Source organism: Manis javanica, chromosome 10, assembly GCF_040802235.1.
Source record: "Manis javanica isolate MJ-LG chromosome 10, MJ_LKY, whole genome shotgun sequence".
NCBI lineage: Eukaryota > Metazoa > Chordata > Mammalia > Pholidota > Manidae > Manis > Manis javanica.
In genome coordinates, this window is record NC_133165.1 from 87,706,488 (window position 1) to 87,730,178 (window position 23,691).

Sequence of the window (23,691 nt, forward strand, 5' to 3'; positions counted from 1 at the left end):
CAAAGGAGTAAGCACATTAAGAGTAGACCTCATCTCTGCTCATTCACAGGCTAATTCTTTCCATTATTGGAATATGGCCCAGACTTCTTAGCATGGTGTTCAACGCTTTTCCCAGTCAGGCCCCTTACTGTCTTTGCCTACCTTATCTTCAACTTTTCTTACACCTAGAATCTAACTGCCTAAGGTATCCTACGCTACTTCAACTCCCTGTGTAATGCTGTTCGCCCTACCTGAGATGCACTTTCCTCGTGCCTTCATTTGCTGAAATTCTGCCTGGTCTATAGGTCCCAAGTCAGTCCAATGTCTCTTGCCTTTCCTCCCATGAAGCTGAAAAAGCAGATGCTGTACTCCTAGACCATGCATTGCCTCTAACCACATTCTGCCTTGTGCTATAATCATTTGTGTACACATTGGCAAGCCCAGTAGACTATGTGCACTATGTGGGCAGGGCCCTCTCCCTACACCTTGTAGAAAAAGGTTACTCAGTAACCTGGTATTAGAGTCTATCAAAAATCATGTATTGATTCTCACCTTTATCTGTTTCATAGGGTGCTAATCACATTAAGAAATAATAGTATACTTCTGTAAAGAGAGGTGTGTTCAGGATCTGAGCCTACTCATTCCTTGAGTATAAAGTTTGTTTATCCTACCTTTATACCAAGACAGATGTTCTGACTTTTCCTGGCTTTCTGGCTGAGAGTAATCAAAACCATGGAATTGGAGTTGGGAATTAAACCGCTTTTTTCTTAATCACAGTTAGCCCCTCTAATAATTAATGCTTTTCCTGTTTTATGAACAAATTTGAGAACATGTGTTCTGTATTTTTTTCTTTTATCCAGGATTACTGTAGAAGAACTGACAATATTTATATCCATATCTACATTGGAAGCATAATTGTACCTAATAATGTCTTAAAGTATTGGTGTCCCTATACTTGGCCTACAGGGTCATTGTTGTGGTTTTACATAATTAAGTTTAGCTGATTATTACTTCTGCATCTCTTCCTTGTTAAAGAAAGAGCTGACAGTGTTTAGTGGGCCTGTCATTTGCAAACTAGAAAACAGATAGGCAAATAATTATCATATATTATTTGATACATTCAAGTTTACTTCAAACAACATATATAGAATTAAGGTTATTTTATCCAGGAAGAAAGATACTATAAAAAAAACACATTTATTTCTTACTTATTCTGTCAGGGTTTTTTCTGCTTTATCTTTATTCCTCATAAGGATACTATAAAGTAAGTACTAATATTACAGATGAGAAATCTAAGTTTTAGGGACTGACGCACAGCTTTACATGGTGGGGCCAACACTCCCACTTAGATGCATGTCTCTAGTGCCAGAGCGCCTTTCCATAAGAGGGTTCTATGTTGCCTTCCAACATGGCGATTCAAACAAACAAGTAAATGGAAACAACAAAACCAGCTTTGTTTTCAGACAAGGCTTTAGCTGGAAGAACAGGTACTACATGTGGAAAAGTAGTGTGATCTTGTAAGGTGGCTTATCACTTACTTTACATCACAGGACTTTGAGTGTTGACACAGTAGCCCATGTTGCTAGTTAAACACACTGATGGTCCATTGTTGCCAACGCCGTTCGAAGCAGTACCTGAAGCACCAGACATTCTAGAGATGGGTTATTCTGTGCGGTTGTAAAGGGAGCTGCAAGTCATACTTTCATCTAATTTTTCACTATTCAAATAAGGAAACTGGTGACTCATTTCTAATCTCACCGATTCTGGGCAAAGATTGGAACTCCTTTGGCAATTACTGGGACAAAAACCAAACAATTCAGGTTAATGGATAGAGACTAGGTGGTATCAAGGGCACAGCTCTATGTATTCTTTGAATTCTTTTTCTTTGAAGGGATTTTAGAAAAGAATTGAAGTACAGAGGTTTTATCCTCTGAATTTAAAGTGTATTATACTTCCCTCAATTGTTAATAGGCTTTAAAATAATAAGAATTATAACAAAAGCCAATACTAATATATTTTACTTAAAATGCTCTTAACACTACTATAACCTACAACCTACCTAGTATTTTAGATATATTTTCTTCTTAAATCCACATCAAAACTCCTGTAAAGGTAGGTATTAATCTTCATTTTTCAGCTGAAGAAACTAAAACTGAAAAGATTACATAATTTATTCAAGGTAACAAAGTTATGATTTCAATTGAAGTCTGTCTCTCCTTACAGCCCTCGATCTTAAATATTACACACATCGTGTCCCCAGCTCTCTCCCAACACTAAGTGGTCAGTGCTGCAGAGTTTAGGGAGAGAGGGCAGCCAAAAGACACTTGGATGTAGGTAGATCCTAATTTGGACCTGACTCTACAGAGGTGCTGATTGTACTTCCCCTGGGATGTAACTCAGAAGAGGGAACACTGCACTCCAAATGTGATTTTGGAGCAGACTTAAGTTCAGGGAAAGGCCAGTTAATGTTTGCACAGTGGGGTCAGTCATAAAGCGATGGAACTGGAAGGGACCTTAGAGATCATCTGGTCTAATCTCGTTTTATAGGAAGCTACAACCCAAAGATATTGAATCATTTGACCAAGGTATGGTTTTTGGGAAAACGGTAGAGGAATGTGGTCTGCTGATCTAGGATTCTGTGCTCTTTCACTTACACTACATGGCTGCTGGTGCTTGGATGCTGGAGAATCCACTTCTGTGTCTAATATTGTGACCTTCTTTATTGCATAGGTTTTTCAGTATCTGTAGACAAGATGGAATCAACTCCATTTAATAGACGGCAATGGACTTCACTGTCATTGAGGGTAACGGCCAAAGAACTTTCTCTTGTCAACAAGAACAAGTCATCTGCTATTGTAGAAATATTCTCCAAGTAAGTGCTGATCCTGGTCCAAAAAGACCATCGGTCTTGAGCAAACACTACCACCTGTCAGGGAAATCTGTAAAGGAAGTAAATGGTATAAAATGGCTTTATTGAGCACCTTCTGGATTTTAAGAACCATCAAGGCTCTATGGAGGATGATAATAATCAGGAGACATAGTCTCTGTACTTGAATTTTTGTTTTAGCTCGGGGAAGAAAAAGAAAACATAAAGATAATTACAAACACATAATTGTTAAACAGAATGTCAATAAATCCAAAATGAATAAGAATAAGGACTAGAAACAGAATAAGAGAGAGTGACCATCATGGGCAGAAGCTAGTCAGAAAGACTTTCTGGTGGAGATGAGTTTTGTGGCATATTTTTATCTTGCAGAAGAGAGTGTCAGGTGTACTTTATACCTGCATTGTCCATTATGGTAGCCACTACATATCTGGTTACTTGAGTTTAAGTTAATTAAAATTAAATAAGGTTTAAAATTCAGTTCATTAGCTGCACTAACACATTTCAAGTATCCAATAGCAACATATAACTGGTAGTTATCATACGGGATATCACAGAAACATTTCATCATTGCATAAAGTTCTGTTGAACAGTGTAAACTACGTAGATAAACTATAGCCTACTGGCTGTCTGTTTTAGTAATTAAAGGTTTATCAGAACACAACCATGTCCATTTGGGTACTGTCTGTGGCTGCTTTCAACAGCAAAGTTGCAGCAGAGACCATATGACCCTCAAAGTCTAATTATTTACTCTCTGGTCCCTTAAGAAAAGGTCTGACTCCTGCTCTGGACCATGAGTTCTTTGATAATGAGAGTCCCTTTCTTGCTTATTCTGTATGCCTAATAAGTAGCACGGTGACTGGAACATAGTAGGTGCTCAACAAACATTGGAGGATGGCATATGCAAATAATATACCAGGGATGGCAAACACATGGACTTCATTCAAATAGAGATTCCATGTGAGGAGGAGCTTATGGCAAGTGGTAGGTCTAGCTCACTAGTAAAATTTGTTAATAGGAAACTACGACACATTTAAGAGAAGAAAGGTGGTCAAGATTTGAACAAAGTGATTCTGGGAGCTGTATCTAGGATGTAGCCAAATACTGATAGGAGGTTTCTGTAATCTGTAACATCAGGTTTACTTCAATAACAAACCCATCAAGCATCTGCTCTGTGAAAAACACTGCCCTTCCAAACTGTTGACTTAGGTTATCACTTGAAGGAGAGTGGAGGTTGGGTGAGACCATAGAGCTCTTTTACCTTCTACATTATGCATTTTATATTGCTGTAATTTTATGTTAAATATGTATTAGTCTTATTTTAAAAAAAGAAAATATATAAAATATTTCATTAAAAAAGAGATTGAGATCTGGAAAGCTATTAAGACTTAATTCTGACCTCAGGTAACTTAATAGTATAGGTTAGTATGGTTTATATAGTCAGGGAAGTCCCCAGACTCCCTTCATCTTAAAAACTTACATGGGGTACCTGTTAATAGTATGGCATTCCAGTTATCTGTTGCTGCATTAAAAAAAAAAAAACCCTCCAACAGTGTAGTAATGGCTTGAAGTAGCGACATTTCTTTTTCTCCTGAGTCTCCAGTTTGGGCAGGGCTTGCCTCTGCTCCTCTCAGGTCAGCCAGGATGGTTCAAAGACTGGGGGCCATATCATTTAAAGGCTCACTCCTTCCCAAGACAGGGGGGATCTCAGCTGGGGCGCTGGTTGGAACACTTCCACGTGGCTTTTCTATGTGGCTGCTCGGCTTACTCGGCTGGGTTCCCTGGACAAACATCCAGAGACGGAGGGAGGGAGCAATGGAACAAAGTGGGACGGCAGTCAGAGTCAGGGGACGTGCTGCCTCTTGTGACCTAGCCTCAGAAGCTATACCGTTTCACTTTTGCCACATTCTCTTCATTAGAAGCCTGTCACTAAGGCTGACTCATATTCAGAGGGAGGGGAATTTGACTTTACTTTCTGCTAGGAGGAATGTCAAAGATTATTTTGGATGTTTTAAAAACATCCTATATGGCTTTCCAGGCTCCTCCCCTGAAGATTCTGATTCCAAATGTCTGGGAGGGGGCCCGGTAGATTGTATTTTTAACAAGTATCCCAGGTTTAGGGAAGTTAAGGAGGCTCTGGAAGTAGAAGAGATGAACTTGTGAACTTAAACATAAAGCAGAATGAATAAGGTTTCTTATAAGTTTAAGCATAGGATTGTGGAAACTGAACATGAATAAAGGCACTAGGAAAGTAAGCAGTCTAGCATGGAGAAATGCAAAGGGGAGAAGGGACTGGTACAGTTCATTAGGGCCAGATGATGGAAGGCCTCGAATGCCATGCTAAGTTTAAGATTTTAGTTAGATAAACAATGGAAACAATTGAAGGTTTTCTTGCCGGGAGAATGACATGATTAGACTTGCATTTTAGAAAGGTGCTTCTGGCAACAGTGTAAAACGTATACTGAGATTGATAGCATGGAGACATTAAGGCTCTCTGGGAACCCAAGTGAAAGCTATTAAGGGTGGAGGGCAGCAGGATGGAAAGAAAGGGAAGGATTTGAGACAGTGTTGAGATGTGATTAATGGGACTTGGAAACTCCCTGTTCTGCAGAGAAACTGCTCCACATTCTTACCCTTTTCACCCTCCCTAGCCCCACCTCTCTTTAAATGAAACTTGGCTTTCCCTCCACTTGCATTCTATCCCTGAGTAGTGGCTGCCTGCTCTTTCTGCACATGCTTCCCTGAAATACTCTGGGCCTAGGAGTCAGGACTGCTACTTTCCTACATCTCCACTGCTGTTGCTCATCCATTGTTTTTCATGCCTGTTGTGAAATTCTAAACCAGTGCTTGGAGGCTCCCTTCTAACTGTACTATATTCTTATCCTCCCCTTCATTGCAGTGGTGTGCCAACCTCCAGGCCTTCACTGGGGACACTAGCTGCCAGCTTGATTCTCAGTATTTCTCAATGGAGGTGTTCTTGGCATTTTAGATGAGGCAGATCTTCCTTGTGCAGGATATTCACCATGGTGCCCTCCTCCCAATGTTAGTAGCATCCTATGACATTGTGACAACCAAAATAGAAAAAAAGGGGTGGAGGAAAAACCCCAGTAAGATTCCCACACATTTGCAATAGTGCCCCCAGTGAAGGATCACTGGTCCATATAAACGACCTGAACTCTAGACTCACAATTTCTTGATCTTCCCTACTTCTTCAACCTGCACATTGTCTCCTGTGCCCCTGCATCCAAACACAACTTTATCATCACCCAGAAGCCATCCCTGAAATGTGTATTTGGAACACCTACTCTTTAATTAGAGCTTCCTATCCTTCCACTGTTCCACTCTCTGTTGTCCACTGACCCTGCTCTTGGGCCAAACGAGGATACCCAGGCTGTGGATGTCAGGCCCCTTCCTGGCTTCACTTTCTTCCCTGCCTAACTCGGTCATTCACTTCAGTGAAACTCTCACCACTTCCTCAGTTCCCTTCCCACCCCATTATTCTTTCATTGCCCAGCTCAGCCAGTTCTCAAGATAGAGGATTTGAGTCTTGTAGTAGCACTGATGAAAGTTAGGAAGTTGGAAAATGCTGTGCATCTTAGGGGGCTCCTTAATTTTGCAGAAAGTGCAAATCTTCTAACATTATAGGGTGACCGTCTTTTATCCTTGAAAGTTATAAGGGCAAATGGCAATTATGCAAAACTGTAAATCCTAAATCCATTAATCAGAATCAGTGTGCCAGACACTACGCTAGACTCTTGATAGAAATAGATACTATTTTTAATGAACAAAAACTTTAGGAGGGAGGGAGATTATCCTATTTTATAGTTGAGAACACTGAGATGTGGAGAGAATAACCTGCCTAATTTAATATGTTTATTTCTGTCCAGTATTTTATTTTGGTGCATATATTCTAACATATTGAACTGTTGCTAAAGGATGAATAGAATTTTATTTGGTAGGCCGGGAAGGGGAACAACAGGAGGTGAGGCACAGAAGTAGGACAGGAGTGATGTGCACTTAGGACAGTGAAAATCAGAGAACCAGCCTGGATTTCTTCTGTGGATTTTGTAGTCAGTGGAGACATTGCTGATATGCTTAAAGCTTTTAGGGTACACTCACTGTAGATTCCCAAAGCAGATTGCAGGACTGTATTCCACAAAGCATTTGCTAATTGCTACTTGCATCAACTAGTGACCCAGATTTTCAATTCGAAACCTTCCCTATTATGGGGTTCAGAATTAATAAGTTCTATACAAGCCTAGTTAAGAGACTGTAGGAAACCTTAGGAGGTTTCTGATCAGAGACTATTATAAAAGGGGTATTCAGAGGAAGCCTAATCTGGCTGATGTTTATAGAATTATTTGGGCTTTACTTTCTAATTTGTTAACAATAGATTTTACATTTATATATACATAAGAGTTCATTTTTCTAGCATCAGAGCTCTAGCATGAGTACTTTATAGCTATGGACATTTCTTTTACTAAATCTCTATACTATATAAATCATTAAATTTGAGGTAAGGAAGGTCCTATTGATGAATCAATAGGACAGCCAGCTTTGGTTTCATTCACCATCGACTTCAGCATAACATAATCCTTTGTGTGACTAAAATTTGACTATTTTGGTGGAAGTTAATTTCTTTACAGAAGATTCTTCTTTGACTCATATATTTTTGGAATTAAAGGGAATCTAGGATCCCTTCAACCAATTTTCAAGCTATCTTAATTGAGTTCTGCAGAGGAATCTCTGTGGCCCCCTTTAGGAAAATGGGAACACCTAGGACTGAACCTGAGGCCTTCAGCCCCCAGCCATCCTGCTTTGATCCCTCCCATTATGTTAGATTCTAAATAAGATACTATTTGAAAAGAGGATTCTGCAGTGAAGAGTTTAAAACTACGGATCTAGTTAACCTTTGTCCCATTCCACTGACAGATAAGGAACTTGATGTCTGGCAATTCTGACGGAAGTTCACACCCCAAGATGGTGGCAAACCTGAGCCCAGCACGCAGATCCCTGCCCCCACATCATGCCTTCCCCATGTCACAACCCCTCCACCTCTTATTATAATTTTACCCACTCCATAGTCCCAAGAAAGAAACAGTTTACATTTAGTTTTCTGTGACAGTTCTTCCTTCATTAAGAAAAAATTATGATTTCACTCATCTGTGGAGTATAAGAACAAAGAAAAAAACTGAAGGAACAAAACAGCAGCAGACTCACAGAACCCAAGAATGGACTAACAGTTACCAAAGGAAAAGGGACTGGGGAGGATGGGTGGGAAGGGAGGCATAAGGGGGAAAAGAAAAAAGGGCTATTACTATTAGCAGACATAATGTAGGGGGGATGCACAGGGAGGGCTGTACAACAGAGAAGACAAGTAGTGACTCTATAGCATCTTACTATGCTGATGGACAAGGACTGTAATGGGGTATGTAGGGGGGACTTGGTGATGGGAGGAGTCTAGTAAACATAATGTTCCTCATGTAATTGTAGATTAATGATACCCAAAAAAAAATCTTAGTTCATTAAAAAAATAAAACTTGTAAATATACAATAAATAAAATGCAGCATAAAAAAAGAAAAGAAAAGAAAAAATTGACCCTCAGATCTCCCTGGTTAACTTCCTCTTTTTTTTTTTTTTTGTTTCTCTGTTACATTTTAGTGGTGAAATTATTTCAGGGGAAAATATATTGAGTAAAAACTTGGGAGTTTCCATTTTCCCTTTGCTCTGTTTGAGGGCATACAAGCAAGAGTCATTGCTCAGGAACTCTGTTTTCTGGCCTGAGCAAAGTTGGAGACGTTGTTATTATTCCCCAGATAATTTTGGCATCCTCCATCAGCTGCCTGCCTCACAGCTGAGCATTAATGAGCAGTTGCAAGATTAAATTCAATATGTGAAGATGAAGAGACTGGAGGATGAGGAAATTGGGCGAGTTAAGAGGGATGGGTTTTTAATTATAGAAATCTTACTGCAAATATTTTTTCCCTCAGATTTGGGTCTTCAAAATGCCTTCCCCTCTGTCCAAATTAGTGACCTTCACATTTTGTGTGAGAATAGAGCTAGTTGCTGTAAAGTGCCTTTGAGGAAAATCTGAGGCCTGAATCCTAATCTAATACCGAGTTCAGAAGGATTGCATCTCAGCGTCTCTTAGCATTCTCAGAGGACAAGGTGTCAAAGTACCAAGGACCTGGCTTGGAATAGAACAGTGGTGTAGAACCTTTCTCCCTATGAATCTACTGTTTAGCAAGTAGTTCATTACAAATAAAGAATGGGAATATTTGAGTAGGAGTTCCAAAACATGATTCAAGACAGCTGTCGGTGTATACACCTTACAGATGCCTCAGTGCTAGAAGGACAGGACTGAAGATGAAAACTATTTGGATCCTCTTTCTTTAAATCTATGTTTCTGTTAAGACAGTAAAGGGGAGAGAACCTCTGAGCTTATTTACCCAGTTAACCACAGTGTAAATACCTTGCCTTGGAGAATAATTGACTAAGAATGGACCTGTCTGCTGATTGGCTCTGATTTTCATATATTGAGTTATTGTTGTAATATACTGTAGATGACTAGTCAAGGAGTGTGGAAACACAGGTGAAAGGCCAGCTTTACGTTCCTTTCTAGCTATAATCCACTGTTTCTACATTTCCATTTTTAGGGATTCAGACAAATATGTTAGTACAAGTGGGGAAAAAAAATATATATGTACAAACACATGCACCAAAGCACTATTTGTAATGGTGGAAAACTGGAAACAGTCCAAATATCCATTAAAAAGAATGTGGGTGAGTTAATTCTATTTCTAATGAGAGAGGACTGCCAGTGTTACCAAAGGCTTCTGTGTTGCTAAATGGAGATGTTTGTTAGCCTTTGTCTTCCATGAACTCTCACTTCTTTTTTCTCACGTTTTTTCTTCTCTTGGCTTTTCTGGCAGTCTCTTGGTTTTCCTCCTACCTCTCTGACTGTTCTTGTCATTCTCTCTATCACCTCTGACTGCTAAATGTTAGAGTCTCCAGGACCAAGTTCTGGGTCTCTCTACACCTTCTTCAGGGATGATACCCTATACCCCCCTGGCTGTAATACCATCTAGGGGCTGACAAAGATGTAATACCATCTAGGGGCTAAAAAATGTATATTATCAGCTCAGACCTCTCATCTAAGTGCTAGACACATGGATCTAATCCCTGACACCACCCAAATGGGTGCTTTAGTTAACATGGCTAACATTAACTTCTTGAACTTCCCCATTCCCAAGTTTGCTCCTCCTTCAGAATTCCCCATCCAGTAAACAGTACTTCCATTGACTCCGCTGCTAGAAACCCGGGAACCATTCTTGACTTGTTCTTATCCCTCCCTTCATTAACAAGCCTATTGGTTCTATTTCTGAAATATATCTCAAATCTATTCACTTTTCTTTATCTCCCATGCCACCGCACTGGGCCAAGCCAGCATTGCCTCTCACTAATGCCACCTCCATTCTCAGCCCCTGCCAGTTCAATTCTCCACAACAGCACCCAGAGCACTTTTTAAAAACAGGAATTGAATCAGTGACCATTCATCAGACCTACAATTAAATTCAAAATTGAGGTTAGCATGACGTACAAAGCCCCTGCCTCCCAGCATCATCTCCTGCTCTTTCCCTTTCTCAGTGTACTTCAGCACTACCAGAGTTCTTTGTGTACCTTATACACATGAGACAATTTCTTGCTTTGGGACCTTTGCATGTGTTATTTTTCTGTACCTGGAATGCTTTTATTGCCTCATTTTGCCTGGATAACTCCTACTGGTCAAACTTCAGATCTCAGACTTTCCTTTACACACACCCCACCCACTGCTTTCTTAATTGGGTCCTTTGTTAGGTTGCTTAATAATACTCTGTTCTTTTTCTTCAAAATATTTATCAATACGTATTTGTATGTATGTATATATATATGTTTGCATATATGTGTGTATTCTTATGCGTTTACTGCCTAAATGTAAACGGTCTAAGAACACGAATTATCTCTTTTGGTTATTTCTTTCACTACTATGTTTCTAGTACTTGGACCGTATTTTTCAATGAAAACTTCAGCTGTTCTAAAATGGAAATAGTGAGATGCAGAATAGTATGTATAATATTCTTCCATGTTTGTTACTTTGAAAAATGTGTATGTTTTGGATGTTAATCTCTTATCACATATATGATTTGCAAATATTGTTTCCATTCCATGGTTGCCTGTTCACTCTGTTGATAGTGTCCTTGATACACAGACTTTGTTGACATCCAATTTATTTGTTTTTTGTCATTATTGCCTGTGCTTTGTTGTCATTCCAAGAAATCATGGCCAAGTGCAAAGTCATGAAGCTTCACTCCTGGTTTCTTCTAAGAATTTTATAATTTTAGCTCTTACACTTCATCTTTAATCCGTTTTGACTTAAGTTTTATATATGGTATAAGGTAAGGGTCCAGTTTCATTTTTTTTGCATGTGGATATCCAGTTTTCCCAACATCACTTATTGAAAAAACTGTTCTTTACCCATTAGATGGTGCTGACCCCCTTATCCTTTGACTATATATGTTAGGATTTTTTCTGGGCTCTCTAGATTATTCCCTCAATTTGTATGTCTGCCTTTATGTCAATACCACACTATTTTGTGTTTTCTTTTTATTATGGTGAAATATTCATAGTATATAATATACAGTTTTAATCACTTTGAAGTATACAGTTCAGTAGCTTTAAAAACATTCATTGTTGTACAACCATCACCACCGTCCCTTGATTCTATTTATAGCTGTATAGTATGCCATTACATGAATATATTTTCATTTACTTACTCATCCTCTGCTAATGGACATTTGGGTTGTTTTCATTCTTTTGCCACTACAATTAATGTTATGACAAGTTTTCTAATAAAGAAGTTATTTTTGCTTGTGTGAGTATATCCATAGGCTAAATTCTAGAAACAGAATTGATAAATCATCGTTTATGCTTTTGTAATTTTATAATTTTTGTAAAATTGATTAAATACCTCCTGTAGAGGTTTTATTAATTTACTCTCAGCATGTTAGCTTTAAAAAAAAAAACTTCCTACCTGATAGGTAAAAAATGTTCTTAGTATTATTGGAATTTTCATTTTGAGGTTGATTGTCCTTTTTGTTTAAGAGCCATTTGATATTCTTTTCTGTAAACTCTGTGTTTATATCTGTGCCCATTTTTCTATTAAGTTGTTTGTTGTGTTCTTACTGATTAAGAGTTCCTTATATTTTAGGGAACTTAGCCGTTTATCTGTAATATAAGTTGCAAGTATCTTTCCAGTTTGTATTACCATAGTTCTAATCCCAAATTCTTCCATAAGCTATTTATGGTCAATGAAATCCCAGACATTTGGAAGTCCTTTCACCCTACCCTAATGTCTGTTAAATTTGAAACAGTGGCAGGACTGGAAGAATCCTTAGAGACCTTAGAAATCCTCTCACATAGTCACTTAATTTTATAGCTAAGACCCAAGGAAATGAAGTGATATTACCCAGGTTACATAGCAGGTAGGCCATGGTGCCAAAACCAGGACTTTTCTCTGGCTTCTATTTTGGAGAAGGTTATTCTAACATATACAGTAAGAAAGTTCTGAACTTATCAATTGAAAGTTGGTTTTGGTAAAAGAATTGGCCCTTTCCCAGTCTGCTCTGTTTCTTTTTTTCTCACTTCCTTTTCCTTCTGCAAATGTCTTGTGAATTCTGAAATTCTGCCTTAAGACCCACTTTTCTAGGGCTGGTTTGGTGCTGAGTTCAAGGCATGTAGATCCAAGGAGAGGCACACAGTGGGAATTCACCAAGCATGGTGCCACCTTCTATGCTTGACTCCGAGGCCCTGAAAAAGCCAGATTAAGGTTGTTCTTGGGTGGTCTGGAGATTTGGGGCAGCCTGTACCTTCCAGGCCACCTTTTCCCTGAAAAGCCCTGGGACTTCAGTTGTTTCTCAGAGATTTTCTGATCCATAAAAATGACCAAAGAAAATGAGAAGAAGAATAATAAAATTATATATACCTGTTTATCAAATTATGATGCCACTGACTGTAATCCGTGCCACTATTTTATGCATCACTAAGAAAAAATACTGCTTGATTACAATTAATTAATTAAAAGGACTAATGCTTGTTTATAGTATGTAAACTTTTCTCCCATATCTCCCTTATATGTACATAAAAAAGTAAAATAATTTTTGTTTAAATCCCAGATCATAGTATAATCTCTTTAAAGACATTTTAAGTGTCATTTGAAGACATTTTCTGTGATACACATGTAGTACCATCAAATATGTTTATTGCAGCTGAAGTGACAATACCAACAACTTAGACTAATTCTCATTCATTTGGCTGACAATTATAGGATTTCAGAGGCATTAATGTAGGGGAAATGTGCATCCTATGATTAAAGCAATGCTATAGACTTTGACTAATTTCATGGCATTTTTACATACATGACCTCATTTAATCTTCCCAGCAACCTTGAAAGTCAATATATAAAGCCATTTTCTAGATAAGGAAATTGAAGCTTAGAGAGGTTAAGTGACTTGACCAAGATCACTGTTAATAAGTGATGAAACCGGGACTTAAAACTCAGACTTTCCGCTTTATCCAGTTATTTCCCAGCATTTAACCTCACCGACTGGGATCTTTCTGTTGTACAGAGGAGATGACTGAACAGCGCAGGAAGTAAGGGCTGATCTAATTCTCTGCTTCTTCCAATAGAATTGATTAAAGATAATTGCTGGCAGAAACAGGTATGCAGAAAGTGGTTTTCTTAAAAATTGAAAAAGTAAAAATATAAGTTTAATTTGAGGACATTTTCTCCCCCCACTTCCCATTCTCCAAAGGTACCAGAAAGCAGCTGAAGAAGCAAACACGGAAAAGAAGAGAAATGTAAGTATTCAGAAGCCCCGGGGCACTTGGAACTTTCAGAGCAGAGCCCTTGTGGCCCAGTCACCTGCCGCTCTAGGGGCCTGTGCTCCAAGTCAGCTGAGCTAGGCCCGTGTGCCTCCTGGCCTGATTCGTGAGCCATTTGCTCAGCAGAACTGGGCTCTGGTTGCAGGGAATCTTACTTTTCACTGAGGTTCTCCTTTTGAGCCACTTTTTCTTTCCTGAGTTGAGTGAAAGACAGAAGGCAAAGTCTTTTGCCTGAGGTTTATAAAATGGCTTACTCTTTCTGCTCAAATCAGAATACAGGGTTTGGTTTGAAAAAAATCACCTTGCTTATTTCAGATGAAATTTTCTTTCCATGCGCCTCTCCCAAGGTCTTTCCTCTTCCACAATGCCTACCATACAGTTCACATTACATAAATTGTGCACTTTTTGAATGGCTGAATGATAGAATAAATGAAACTCATATATGCAAAAAAAAAAACATTAGCATACAAGTTTCCTAGGCTGTCATCCCTTTTCCCAAATCAAACAACCAGAATCTCTAAATCTCTGCATTTAAATCATTTAAATGGTAGCAGTTGTGCTGCTGTTATCATCCTCTGGGTTCCTTGTTTTGAGCAAACTTCTGGACCCAGTCTAGTTTGCAAGTTTCTTAGCTGCAGGATCCATCAAAGGCTAAAACCTCAAAACAGGCTCCCTGCTCAGACCCAGTCTCTGCTCTTCCCACTGGCTAACTTCCAGCTAGTCTGGGTAGTATATTTCTTTTGAGCTCTTACTTGATTTAATCTTATGAGGGAAAAACCTCACATATTTGGTCATGAATTCTTTAATTTGGCTGGATTACAAAAACATCCTCCTGGCAGTTTTCACTACCCACCCTATTTAAATTGGTACATAACATGCCCCTGTCAATTTGTTCTCTCTAAGTGGGTAATGCTGACCAGGTCTTTGGCTTAATTTTCCTGTGATTTGAAAATGGAGCCCCTCTGCTACACTGTGAGAAAAAGCTACCATCATTTCACTCACTTACGGGTTTCTTTTCTTTCCTCCTCTCTGTCCTGCTCTTTTTCCCTTTCTTTCTTCCTCCCTCTTCCCTTTCACTCATTCATTTAGCAAGTATTTCTAAGGACCTACTATGTGCCACCACTGTTTTTGGCACTAATATGGACTACATTTCTGCCATCATGGGGTTTACATTCTAGTGGGGGAGATGGGCAATAAGGAAACTGTGTCAGATGGTGAATGAAGCTAAAAAAATAACATGAAGCAAGTAATAGGAATAGAGTGTAGCCTGGTCAGGGATAGCCTCTGATGAGGAGACATTCAAACAGAGATCTGAGTACATTCTTAGTGGATTTGAGTAATAGGAAGAACAAGGTCATCTAGGACTGTTGTGAGGACCTGGACTTTAATTGCATGGGGGCCTTTGGAGAGTTTTTATGTAAAGAAGTAGTGTGATCTGACTTAAATTTTAAAAAGAGGAGGAAGAGACCATAGGAACAATGGCAGAAGAATGGAGACCAATTACAAGACAATTGCAATGATTTAGGCAAGAGATGGTAAAGGATTGGACTGGAATAGCACCCATACTGGTGATCAGACATGGTTTATATTGATGGTGGAGAAAGAAAGAAAAGAATCAAGAATGGCAACAGTGATTTGGCCCAAACACCTGGAAAAAAGCCATTAATTGAGAAGACTGTAGTAAAACTAGGTTTAGAGAAAGAGAAATAGTAAAATAGCTCAGTTTTGGACATGTTAAATGTGAGATGCTTAAGAAAACATCCAAGTGGAGATGTCATATAGGAACTTAGATTCCTAAATTTGGAATTGGAAGAGATCAGGACTGAGATAAGATGTGTATGTATCAAAGTATCTGGTATTTAAAGACATGAGATGCATGTGAAATCATCTAGGGAGTGAATATAGATAGAAATGAGAAGAGGTCTGAGGACTGAGCTCCGGGGCATCTTGATATTGAAAGGTCAGAGAGATGAGTAGGAACCAGCTAAAGAGACTGATAGGGAGCAGCTGGTGAAACAAGAGTAGAAGCAAGAGAACAGGGTGCCAGAAGTCAAGTGAAGAAGCGTTTCTATAAGGAAAGCCATCAACAGAGTCAAATACACAGATAAACTGAGAATTGACCACCAGATTTGGCAATGTAAGGTCATTGGTCACTTTGTGACCCAAACAGGGAGTGATGGGATAAAGGTTCAAGATAGTGGGCTAACAGCAGTCTACACCATGAGTGTAGGCAGACATGGAGCATCTCTTAGGTACCAGACACAAGGGGGAATAAGATGTGGTCCCTGCCCTCAAGGGTCTGTTAAGAGTTTGGGAAATAAAATTTATAATTTCACTGTGACAAGTGCCATGTAAAAGAAATACTTGGGAGGTGTGGGGGAGTCAGATAGGGAAAATTATAGCATACATCAAGGCAGTGCATACATTCCTATTTTGATTATGATTTTTCCCCCAATAAGTTTTTTAAATTACTTTAGTAATTGAGAAAAATAATAAGTTAAAAATAAGAGAATGAAATGACAGATTTAAAGAGGCAACTGGTGATCTTAATTGGAGCTACTTCAGAAGTGTTTTGGTAGTAGAATTAGGGTGAGTGAAAAGCGATCAAATAGAAGTAGCAACTACAGATGTGCTTGCAAGACCCTTCAGTGTGAGAATGCAAGAGACAGCAATATCTAGAAGAAAACACAGAAAGTTGAGGGAGGTGTACTTTTTTTTAACCAAACTTTTAATTTTGGGATAATTTTGGATTTACAGTAGTTTACTAAGTTAGTACAGTGAGTTCCCATATACCTCCACCTAGCTTCCCTAATGTTAACACCTTACTATGGTACATTCATCAAAACTAAGAAATTAACAATAGTGCAGTGCTATTACTGTCTCCTGAAGAACAGGGAGAAACATCCATATAAATGTACAGAAGTGACTGACCAGATGGAATAATACCTACCTTTTACCGTGGAAAGCAAGTGAGAGAAACAATCAGGAGCAAGTGGTATATTGGTTCCTCAGCAAATAGTGGGATCAGTTTACATAGCCTAGATTCCCAAAAATGTATTCCTCCATTTCTCTTCCTCTTCCACTTATATCTTATCTAGGACACAGAAACACAGACCATTAATACCACCATCAGTTAGACTTTCAGGTTCCCTTCAAGCATGGAATGTGCCGCTTTGGAAATCTGTGCCATTTGGGTACTCATTTCCATAATGACTGGCCACCGCTTTTCTGAGACGCGCTCAGCCTAGGAATTTCTACCCCATCCTTGGAGGCTGTACATCCAGGCAGTCCATGTTTCCAACCCTACTGCTGTTTCCTACTAAACATCCTCCTGCTTTTAAGATGAAGATTCCCTTGCCAAGATTTCAATGCTAAAGCTAATTCAACCCAACTACTTCATATGATGGGTGAAATAACTGAGACCCAAACAGAGGAAGGGACACATCCAAGATCATACATCTCAGAGTGACAAGGCTGGGATTCATCCCAATTCCAACTTGAATACTCCTGCAGAAAGGACACTTTGTAGCATCTCCAGGGTGTGCCTGATCTGGATTCAGGCAGCCAGTTAGGTCTAGAGGCAAATCTGCCAAGATTCTCTGCCTTGCTAGGTAGAATGAACAGCATGCTAGATGTCACTTTGAGAAAGGAAGTTGTGGTAGTGTAGCAACCAACAGGCCCTTGAAAACTTGTAGCCCCCTTGACTTCCCACTACCTTATTCTAGGAAAATACTTGGGAAAAAGTTAAAACCTTGATACAAATGACATCAACTAGAATTTCACCTTATTTTGTGCCCGCCTCCCCACTCTGGAACAGTAGAAACTATAGAGAGAGTAGAAAGAACAGTAAAAGACCATAACCCAAGTTCAGGATTTGGTAGATGACTGAGTACTGTGGTTGATCACCATTGTGAGGTGTGGCTGGAGAAGTAGGGTGAACCACCCATTTAATAATAATTGTCACCACCTAGTGGGTGCCTATTATGTCAAATAATATACTACATGCTATAATATCTAGCCCTGTTTCAGAAGTTAAACTTGCCCGTGGTCACTTGGCTGGATGGAACTGGATTATATAAGTAATATATGTTCATTATAGAAAATACAGGTAAAGAGAAGAAAATATAAGTGGCCCCAAATCCACTGATAACCCAGGCTATCTCAGTCAAATATTCTTCATTGTGCTGCCCAAATGGCTTTTAGGTATCACTTTTGCTCTGTACCTTCTTCTCTGTGTTTCCCAGACTGTAGCCCCTCCTCCCCATCTTTGCTCACCCTGGGGCCTAAAGACCTGGACAACTTGCATGGCCTAGATCATGCACCAGGAGTGATTTGAGGGTATGGGACCTTTAATGCTATCAGGCCACATAGCCCTACCCTTCCCCTTTTTGTCTCCACTCCAGCACTTCTGAACTTCATCCTTAAGAGCTCCTTTTAATAAAAGAGCTCATTTACTCCACATTAAAATACCCTCTAAGGGATGTCCTCCACCCAGGCTCTTGTTTTGGACACTGCTGATATTCTCTTACACAAATCCCTCTTCCTGGCCATCACAAGTCAAGTAGAAATGACAATTTTCAAGCTGCTTACTACTGTAACATAAAATTTGTTTAATACTTTGTAGAAGCTTTTTTGTGATATGAAGATGATGTATAATTTTATCTTTACATTCATTTTTATTACACAATGAATACACATTCATTGTGAAGAGAAAAAAGAAAATGCAAATGGCCATTATCCGTGATCCAAAGGTACCCTTTTAACATCTGATGTCTTTTCTTCCAGACTACTTTTCTATGCTTATATTTATAAACATATATGTGTATTATAAAATGGGATCATGCTGTCTTATAATTTGCTTTTTGCCACTCAAAAGTACCTTATGAGCATTTTTCCATGTCAATGATATACTTGGACCACATGATTACCGAGGAAAGTTGTCTCCAGTTACCAAGGCAAAATGCCACTGAGATTCTCAGGGCTCCTTTCTGGGCAGGGCAGATGAAGTCGGGACCCAGGTGACTCATCCATTGTGTGGCAGAAGGTAGCACAGAGCCCAGAGTGCTGCGTCAGTTAAGGTAGCACCAGTGACTGGAGCTGTTTCCTTAATTCACTCTTTTCCAACAAGAAAATTTTTCATGCTTCTTATAGCTCTGATCCATACATGCTTCCCTCAATGACTCATCTTGTCAGTAGAGATTTAAAGACTGAAATCAAGCAGTTGTTCTGTAACTTTTTTTTTCAAGCATTGGTACTATGTGATATGGCTCTGAGAGTGTACTCAGTAGAGTAATAGGGTGAGAGACTTAATTCCCAGTATAGCTGCTAATCCTGTTTAATTCCCCGAAGATTTTCAGTTCTACCTGGTTTGTCCTTTCTTAGTTGAAAGACGTGAGTCACAGACCTTAGGATCGGAAAGCATACAGGTATTGGAGTTTGGAGTTTGTTGGGAGGTGCTACTTAGTTTATTTATAGGAATACTTTCAAAGTTTGGGACTTTGAATTTTACTTCATTAAGCATATTTCCTCTGTTACTGTGGAACAACAGTGACAGTTTCCAGATTGTGTTCAGTCTGTCTTGTATGTATAAATTAATTCCATTTGACTCAGGTGAAAGGGACCTCCCCTAGATGTGTCAAGTCTGTCCTTCAGTCAAAAGAGGGGGTGATAGTGTTTTCATATGAAGCCTGGATATTTTTCAACCACAGGATCTGTGAAATTGTGAATTTCTGGTAACTGAGAATTTATACATGCATAAATATGTAGAGAAGAGCAGGAAGAAAAGAAGATTCGGTTCTTCTGTCAAAATAAAATTTGTATGCATGTAAATTAAGACAGATATAACGAAAAATCATTTATGCAAATACATGTAAAGTCTGGTGAGTTCTTTAAATTTCTACAAATAGTTTCAACCCTTGATGCTACTGCCCTCCATTACTGGCATTGGGTAGTTTTAGCTATACTGCATTTTGTCTACTGAAAAGAAAAAACATCAGGATTCACCATGTAATTTTGCAGCATGTAGTGACAAACTTTTACTGATACATATTTACAGTGTTTAAAGTAACTGGTATTTTGTTTCTTCTTTCTTGTTTTGCCATGAATCTTTGGATAAAAATCCCTTGTCTCTATCATTAGATCTGGGCTTTCCTTGCTTCTCATTTTGTCCTTATAAGGCTATCCTGTTTTATCACTTCCTGCTCCAGCTCCTGACTTTTTCTCTCTTCCCCTCTCCCTTTCCCTCTCCTTGGGTGGATGCTTTCTCCATGTGGCAGTAGCTGTAACTGTTCACAGCTGTCCCAAACGCCAGTGGACCAGGAGCAGCTTAGAATTTTAACTTTCATTTTACAAAGAACAGCATGTTTGAATGTTTCAGCAGGCAAGTTATAACTGGCACTTACTTCTTGTTCTTCTAGAACACTGAAAGCCTCCCGCAGCCCTTTAGAAGGGGGATCCTGACTGTGTTGAAGAAGAAGTGGGAGAACCCAGGGCTGGAAGCAGAGTCTCACACAGACCCCCTGTGGAACAGCAGCGCTGAGGTCAGGCACGGAGGCAACCATCCTCCCGCTGAAGTGGCAAGCAGCTCTGCCTCTGGGACCGAAGCTGACCAAGGGGAACGGGTCCGTGCCAGACCTAGACTTGGATCACCTTCTGAAGCCCTTTTTCAGTGTCAGTATCCACGCATCGAAGACAGTGCGCATCTTAAAGACGCCCCCACAGAAAGTAAAAAAATGGAAAATTGTCTAGGTGAATCCAGGCATGAAATAGGAAAACCGGAAATCAGTGAAAACACAGAAGCTGCAAACAAAATAGAAAAATACAATGTTCCGCTGAACAGGCTTAAGATGATGTTTGAGAAAGGTGAACCAACTCAGACCAAGGTAAGAATTGGGCTGGTTTAAAACTTGGGAAAGCCAATTCAACTGCATAAAGCTGTATTTCCAAACTAAATAGTTTGGTAGCGGCGAGTATGTGGTCAGTGTGTCTTTTGATTTAAGTTAAGTGAGTTCATTAAAATCTCAAATTATTTCCGTAGATGCTAAGATTTGTGAGTCTATGACCCAGTTCATCTGAAATCCAGCATACACGGGGATTCAAGTTGGTGTCTGGAAATGAAGAGTTTGATGCCGATTGTATTATGTGTTTTTAGTATGCTTGCCCTTTTAATTTGTCTTCCTGTGCCTTTTGTCATTTGTAGCTTTGGCGGGTGGAATTACGGCTGAATCTCTCTGCTTGGACACAGCTGCAGGCTGAGTGTTAAGGCCAGAGTTTAACATTAAGACTGAGGCTTGGTTGTCTCTTTGCTAGCTGCGTCCCATCTTCTCAACTTCCTCATTTGTACCTTCCAACAAATGTTTTCTATCAACTAAAATTCTCTCCCAGGAAAAAGTCAATGAAGATAGCCAGACTAGCTGTAGCCTTCAGGAGTTTTGACTTGCAAATGTACAGGGTTGCAGTTTCCTACAACTGCTAATGAAATTTGATCCTTCGTGTGGATTGCAGACCAGGTCCCCAGAGGGAATTACTTAACTAGAAAATGAGTTACATATGCTGGTGACTTATAACACAATCCAGGGGCAGCAGAACTGGTAAATTTTTCCAGTTTTCTCATACTTCCCTGCATATCTGGCTTTGTACATGTGGATGGTTTGTTACAGCAGTCATTATAATGAAATAAACAGATCTGACGGAAAGCAAAGCCATCATTTACTCTTGATTCCATTTAGATGGGAAAGCTGAATTTTTTAAGCTAAATATTTGGCCCAAAGCTCTCCATTTGTGAAGCAATGATATGAAGGATTCTTTCTCAGATAAAAATTAGATAAATTCATCCTAAGATCCTCAGTTGTGTTTGGTGAGACCTAGTCACTCTCTCTGTAACTTGGAGTACCCAGGTAATTTTTCTGCCTAGGAAAATTCTTGAGTGTTTTGGGATCATCTGAGGATGTAGAAAGAATTTTTAAAGGTGTGCAAACCTAGAACCCTTTTCTGTGCATGAATTTTAGCTCTGTTTTAACACTGAAACCAGTTGGCAAGAGATGTGACCACAAAGCATTTTTATGACTTTCTTTTAAACTCTCATCCCTCAATTTTTAGTCCTCTAGGCCTGCCAACTCCCACTTTCCCCTTTATAGTCTTAATAAAACAAATTCTCTTTATTTAAATGGGAAGAAGAATTTTAAATGGAAAGAAAAAATGTCAGAAATCCTAAATAGAGAGGAAGGGTCTTTGTTGGGATTCAAAGCACCATTGTATGTCCCCTCCTCACGGCCCCTGTTAGGGGCAGGACGGCTGATGTCATGCCAGCACACACAATGTTAGATTCAGTGCAGAAGGCTGGTGCATGTTGAAACTGGCCTAAGGTAGGAAATGACGGGGCTGCAGCAGACAAAAATGCTGATTATGTGTAAGGATCGGGTGAGAGACTTTTTTCTCATAAATGTCTGGTGAGAGATGGGTCAGAACAAGCCTATCCCTTTGTGGCTGGGCAGAGTGGAGAAAAATTCATATAAAGAAGGATCCTATGAGAGACCTGATGGCACCCGGCCGCCTGATTGCTAACAGTATAGGATATGGTGGGATTGGGGGATGGGGGGCATTTCTAAGATTGACCCTCGTGCCCCTCTAAACTTGCTGATTCAATAGTCATTTGTCACTTAATGGACTGCTTAGAAAGTGCAAAACACACCCGCCCTTAATTTTTATAGCTGTTTCTAAATAAGCCTCATTATCCATGTTGGAGGCAGCCTAGATTGCTTTAAATTAAAGTTTTGTCTAGCATTTCAACAGAACTGTTTTTAAAAAGCTGTGTCTGTTTTAGCTTTAGGAATAGCTAGTCTGAAACTGGGTTATGGTTATTGTTAACATAATTTAAACTTTAACATGGATGAGGTTTTTAATCAGGAAGTTGCATGATTGGATCTTTGAATGGAAGCCCTGAGAAATATGACAGGGATGATGCTAGAATCCTTTAGGAGCAAGAGTACACGAGTAAGAACGTACTTCAGAGCTACCAAATGAGTACTTCAGTAAGACACACTAATATTAGGTACCAATTGTCTGAAACTTTGGTTCCATAATTGAATTTAGAGAACTGGATTAAATCTAAACTAGCTGAGCAGGGTCAGGAAGCACATAGATAATGGAAATATGTGGTCTAATGTCATACTCTCTTATATCTTACTATCAGAGTTATTCAGAGGAGCCAAAGTTGACTGGCTTGAGGTCCACTTTTCTTAGTTTCTCTTGCTCCCTTTGTCTGAGATGATTTCTGTTCTTGACCATTTCTCGTCCAGATCTCTTCTCTCCCCTCCTGTCTTTTTCTCTCTCCCTGTGTAATCTCATCTCTTTTCATGACTCTCTGAGATGAATCACCAATTCTAATCTTGAACTCCTAACCCAAGTTTCAGCCCTATATTTCTGGTTGCCTACCAGGTCAGACATCTCTCTGTGAATATGGTTTAGGCACTCAAATTCAAGAAAAAGAATCCATTATCTTTCCAACCAAAACCTGCTTTACCCCTGGAACCCTTAAATGGATCACCAAATCTCCTGGTCTATGAAGCTTGGAATCGGTTCTTCCTTTGGCCCCTATCTTCCCTCCCACTCAGTCACTTATTAAGCCACCTGAATAAGTCTGTCCTCTACACATTTCTCAAGTATGGGCCATTCCATCTGGTCCCAAAGTAGTTGTACAACCTGCCCCACTGGCCTCTCATTTTTCGTTGTTCCCATCCATCCTCTACACTGTTGCTATTTATTTTTCTAAATATAATTATAAATTATGTTAATACATTGATTAGAAATTTTTGATTCCTCAAAACTAATCCATATTTAATATTTGGGTCTTCCACAGTCTGAGCCCAATCTACCTTTCCAGTTTCATACCAGTCTTAGACTCAAACGC

General features: G+C 39.4%; 1 protein-coding gene across 3 annotated transcripts in view; it reads left to right on the forward strand.

The window, feature by feature from the left end:
• LIMA1 (LIM domain and actin binding 1) overlaps nucleotides 1–23,691 on the forward strand; it is a 74,874-nt gene that overhangs the window by 23,841 nt on the left and 27,342 nt on the right. For 2 of the 3 annotated variants that reach the window (XM_017675280.3, XM_017675281.3), the window contains exons 2-4: nucleotides 2,710–2,851; nucleotides 13,715–13,760; nucleotides 20,201–20,665. In XM_017675280.3, the coding sequence (XP_017530769.3) occupies nucleotides 2,733–2,851; nucleotides 13,715–13,760; nucleotides 20,201–20,665 (630 nt within the window). In that variant the 5' untranslated portion in view covers nucleotides 2,710–2,732. The remainder of the gene's footprint in view (nucleotides 1–2,709; nucleotides 2,852–13,714; nucleotides 13,761–20,200; nucleotides 20,666–23,691) is intronic. The other variant, XM_036992242.2, reaches the window with a different exon arrangement.